Here is a 5,155-nt window from a genome sequence, read left to right as displayed (position 1 = left end):
CAAATACTGTTGTTTGCTTGATATTTTTCTTTCCTGTTTGTTATGTTTTAGAATTGAAACTTTAGACGCATACAAATTGGTACACTCAGTAGGATAATCTTTACCTCTCATATATTCTCTTAAAAAATCAAAGTTAAAAAGCATCGAGATGACTTTCAAGAATATCAAATTCAAAATCTACATCTGCATTAAATGCATTTGTATCCGCATCTGGATCTGGATCTGCATCTGCACTGCAAAAACTGATGGATTCCAATTCTGCATTTATATGGAAAACATTCTTGATGTTACTGCGGAATCATGAGACTTGTCACAAGTAGCCAAGTAAAATTGCTAGGACAATAAGCCTCACGAGTGCCGTACAAATATACTATTGTCTCGTCTTCAAAAGGTGTAAAGTCTCATGGAAAAGCCGTAAAAGAAAACATTGTTGAAATGGTCTAGAGGGTCCTAGCCCAATTGAGTCTATCTACATCCAAAAAGCCTTTCGACCAATTATAATGTCTTAAGCACGGTATCTCACCCACATAACATGGTCACATCTCATGTTTGAAAAAACCAATTATTCTCCATCACCTACGATGATAATGCAAACAATGATGGTCGAAACTTCTACCATAGAATAACAACTTGCAAATTCGACGAAAGCAATTGAAGGCCTATAAAAGTAAATCAAAGGCCAACCATTCAAATTACCAAGTTGACAAACATGATGGAGAATATGGAGAAAAGAGAATCCACCCAATTATGTGCAAATCTTCATGAAAGTCAAGAGAAAATAGAGTCCTTCACAAAACAAGAAACAATCATCAATGTCACACTCCTAGTTTTTCCTCAAAATTATATTTATATTTGAAATAAATAAAGTGACATTTCGAAAAAAGATTATTTTATTTATGTAGAGTCGCCACTTGAAATTGAGATTTGGTGTCCAAGTCACCTTATATACAATTTCGGCATCTAGCCACCTTATAACTTCTTTTCTAACCACTTTTTCATCACAGGGTTTAGACGCTGTTGATGTTGTGCAGCGGGTTTGTGATCTTCTTCCATATAAATTCTGTGCATACACAACGCTGGACTGATCCCATGAATATCTGCCATCTTTCAACCAATTGCTTTCTTCCGCCACTTTACTATCCGCAGTGCAGCCTCAACCTATTAATCTGACAGTTCTGCAGAAAGTGTAACAGGCAAAGTTTCATTAGTACCCAGATATGCATACCTTAGGTGCGCAGACAGGGTTTTTAGTTCCAGCCCAGGTGCTTCCACCATCGATGGTTTTGGTGGAGGACCCAACTCGCGATCTAATGACTCCACTTGAGTTCTGCGAGTCTCTACTAGAGCTAGATTTAAACATGATTTCAACTCTTGAACTTCAATATCCCCTATAACTCATGACTCCCTAAAACTTTTTCTAATGGATCATTAGGTATAAGTACATGTGAATCTACTATGTGATCAACAACCGTAATGGCCGACAACTCTTCATAGATAGAAAGAAGTTTTAAAGCACGATAGACATCATATACTTCAACCTTATAATGTGCCCTCATGGTTAGTTGACCAGCTGCTACATCAATCAATGCTCTACCCGTGGCCAAGAAAGGTCTTGCCAAAATGAGTGGGACTTCAGAATCGAGTTCAAACTAAGACTCCAAAATCTACAGGAAAGATGAATGACTCTACTTGTACTAAGACATCTTCTACCACCTCCTTCGGCCTAGGAATGGATCTATCCGCGAGTTGGAGAATAACAGTGGTTCTTTTCGGACTATCCAACCCAAGCTTTTGATATAAAGATAAGGGCATCAGATTTATACTAGCCCCTAGATCACATAACCCCCGGGCATGAACACTTTGCCCAATGGTGATTTGCGCAGTAGAAGTACCCGGATCTTTTAAATTTTTGGGCAGTCTATTTTGGACCCTTGAGCTGCACTCCTCAGTAAGTGCTACAGTTTCATACTCTATGAGCCTCCTCTTGCTTGCCACAATTTCCTTCACATATGTAGCATACTTCGGGATACCCTGCAGAATCTCAAGCAAAGGCAGATCAATGTGAACCTGTTTAAGAAGAGAGAGAAATTTATCGAAGCATTCATCTTCATTCTGCTTCTTTAGCCTTTGCGAAAACTGAGGTGGTAACTTCTTTTGAAGAATAGGTTCTTCAACATTTAGACTTTTCACTACCTCTTCCACTTTTGTCTCCTTGGTGTTTACCTCGTTGTCCCTCTTTGTTGGAGCTAATTCCTCCAATTGTAGTCCACTTCTAGTACTCACATCATGTAGTTGCCTTAGATTAAGCTCAGTATCACCGGGCAACCCACCTTGGTGACGCAAGTTCAAAGAATTTGCCACTTGCGCAACTTGTTTCTCTAAGCTCATTTGCGACATTTGGATGTTTCTAATGTTCTCATCTTGCTTATCTATTCTAGCATTCAATTTGTTTCCCATTTCAGACATGAGCTTTTGGAACAGTTCTTCATTGGTCATCCCCCCTTTTGGTGCGCTTGGGTTTACACTTTAGTTGGGGTTTTGGTATTGTTGTCCAGCCCCTTGGATTCGGTATTGGTTGCACCTTGTGCATGATTCTGATTTTGGTTTCCACCCCAAGAGAAGTTAGGATGGTTTCCCAACTAGGACTGTAACTATTACCGTAGTTTGTTTGGCTTTGGCCCCTTTGCATATTCCCTACGTAGTTAACGGAATCTGGGTTTGCCTCACATTGCTCAGTCTCATGGGCTGCACTACCACATACCCCACACCAATTTACTATTTGTTGCACCATATTTAGAGCTGCTTGATTTAAGGCCAACTGCTTAAACTGAGCAGTCACAGTTATGCTGCATTGCGTCTATCTTAGCATTTAAATTCGTAGTTTGGTCTACATATAAGATCCCTGCATCCCTTTGAGTTGTGGTTCGAGAAGTATCCCCTTCATACCCTTGATTCCCTGGTTCGAGAAGTATCCCCTTCATACCCTTGATTCCCTTCTGACAGTTTATCAAGCAAGTCAAAGAATACTTCACTTGTTATGGACATGACTTGTCCACCAGCTGCACTATTGAGAAAAGAACGAGCATTATACTCTAAACCCTCAAATAAATTGTGAGCTAGAACTTCGTTAGACTGCATGTGGTGTGGGCAAGCATTCAACATTTGTTTGAAGCGCGCCCAAGCTTGGTACATGGCTTCCCCATTCCTTTGGACAAAGTTTGTTATCTCACCTCTCAGTTTGACAGTTTTCTTGGATGGGTAGAATCGACTTAAGAACTTCTTTGTGAGACCATCCCAAGTAGTGATAGAGTTCGGTAGTTCAGAATCTAACCACCGTCTAGCAGCTCCTAACAACAAGTATGGGAATAGTGTTAGTCTCACATAGTCCGAGGAGACCCCAAGTTGAATATATGTATAAGTGACCTCCATGAAATTTCAAATATGAAGTTAAGAATCTTCATGAGATAGACAAGAAAATTGTCCATTAATGTGGAGCATATGTACCATGTTTCTTTTTAATTCAAACCTCCATCTTGGTGGAGGTTTCCTAATACTTGATGCTAAATTAGTGGTAAGTGGGACTACCACATCTCTCACTGGTCGTGCTGGAAGGATAGGAACATGAGGGGGTATTTCTTGGTTATCAAAATTTTCCGGATTGTTCGGAACCCTTGGGTTATTCACATCTTTCGGAGGGTCATGCTGATCATCACCATGATTGTCCGGATGTCCTAATCCTAATTCTCAATGATTCATATTTCTTAGCAGACGCAAACTTCTTTCAGGTTCGTTGTAAGGCTCAACAAGATCTCCCTTCCGAGACAGACTTTAAACTCAAATGCCTACAGTAAAACGCGCTAAGATCAAGTATTTAATACCTGAATATTCAAATTGTAGACTTAAGAGAATTGAATATGAATCAATTTCTAAGTCCCTGGCAGCGGGGCCAAAAACTTTTTGCTCTGAATTGCACACGCAAGTGTACGTGGTATCATACGATCGGCTTAGAACTAACTTCAGTTGTCAAATTACTGATTTATAGGATTAATGGTATGATCCGAGTTAACCACCTCTCGTAGCCTACCCCAGTTAGCTATCTAACTACATCGTTGAGCGGGGATAAATAAACTAACTGGCGAGCATTTATATTTCATTCTATTTCGTAATTAAGCAAGGTGTTCGTCTTTTGGGCATCACTCCTGAACACTAATCGCCTCAAATTAATGGGCTGATTGAGCTTTCTATATTCACCAGTCTATCTAACCTCTCCTATGGTCATTTCGAGCTTAGACACTAGATTTATTCCTAGATGGCCAGTCAAGAAATAGTAAAGCAAGAATATAGAAGTAATTTGAATTGACAACCAAAGATTGATTCACAAAGCTTCACATAATAAACAATCAATTCGTAGCAACAGCCCCAGATTTAGGCTGTTTAGCTACTCAGTCTCATATTAATCAAGAACGAATAATTTTTCATAAACAAATATGTAAAATAGAAGAGTTAAGATTATTACAAACTTGATTCTTGTCCTTGTACACTCAAAAAAGATCGAACACTCAAAATAGCAGCCCTAGGATCTATTTATAATAGTAGATAAAGTTTAATACAAATCCTAGTTGAATTAGAACTCCTAACTAGTATTTAAAACTTGGAAAAGTCGGATTTTGCTTGGGGCGGTGCGCCTCCATCGCGCCTAGCTCATTCTGGAGAATTCTCCTCTTGGCGCGGCGCGCCTCAGCAATACCTCTGTCCGACAGGACTTGGCGCGGCGCGCCGTGCAGAGCGCCTCAACACTGTCTCTGAGCGACAAGCCTTGGCGCGGCGCGCCGTACAGAGCGCCTCAATTGGGTACTGCCATACTTAGTCATTTTTTTTCACCTAAGTCCCTTTTCCTTGTTTTTTTTCTTCGTTCCTGCACCATTTACTCCGAGAGTTCCTGAAATTACTAATCATATGTGTAAGAGCTCAATCAATCACAAAATCAAGCTAATAGCTAAAGATCATCGTTAAACAACTTTAGAATGTGGGCAATATTGACTACTTGGGCATATAAATATGAAAATAAGAATAGATTTGGACAATAGTGTTGATTAAATGTAAAACAAACTATAGGTTGTTTAAGCAAGAAATAAACTACGGTTCAATTTTGCAC

General features: G+C 39.6%; 1 protein-coding gene across 1 annotated transcript; it reads right to left on the bottom strand.

Annotated features, from left to right (window-relative positions):
- Window positions 1-1,644: 1,644 nt before the first annotated feature.
- On the bottom strand, window positions 1,645-2,496 carry LOC107027736. The gene has a single exon (XM_015228817.1). It carries the CDS (start codon window positions 2,494-2,496, stop codon window positions 1,645-1,647), a length of 852 nt encoding a protein of 283 aa, XP_015084303.1.
- Between the last annotated feature and the right edge of the window lie 2,659 nt (window positions 2,497-5,155).

The sequence above is a fragment of the Solanum pennellii genome, chromosome 8, assembly GCF_001406875.1.
Source record: "Solanum pennellii chromosome 8, SPENNV200".
Classification (NCBI taxonomy): Eukaryota; Viridiplantae; Streptophyta; class Magnoliopsida; order Solanales; family Solanaceae; genus Solanum; species Solanum pennellii.
This window is presented reverse-complemented; position numbering and strand designations above follow the sequence as displayed.

Excerpts from the sequence above, each read along its gene's own strand:
- LOC107027736 (XM_015228817.1), bottom strand. The coding sequence starts at position 2,496 with ATGACCAATGAAGAACTGTTCCAAAAGCTCATGTCTGAAATGGGAAAC.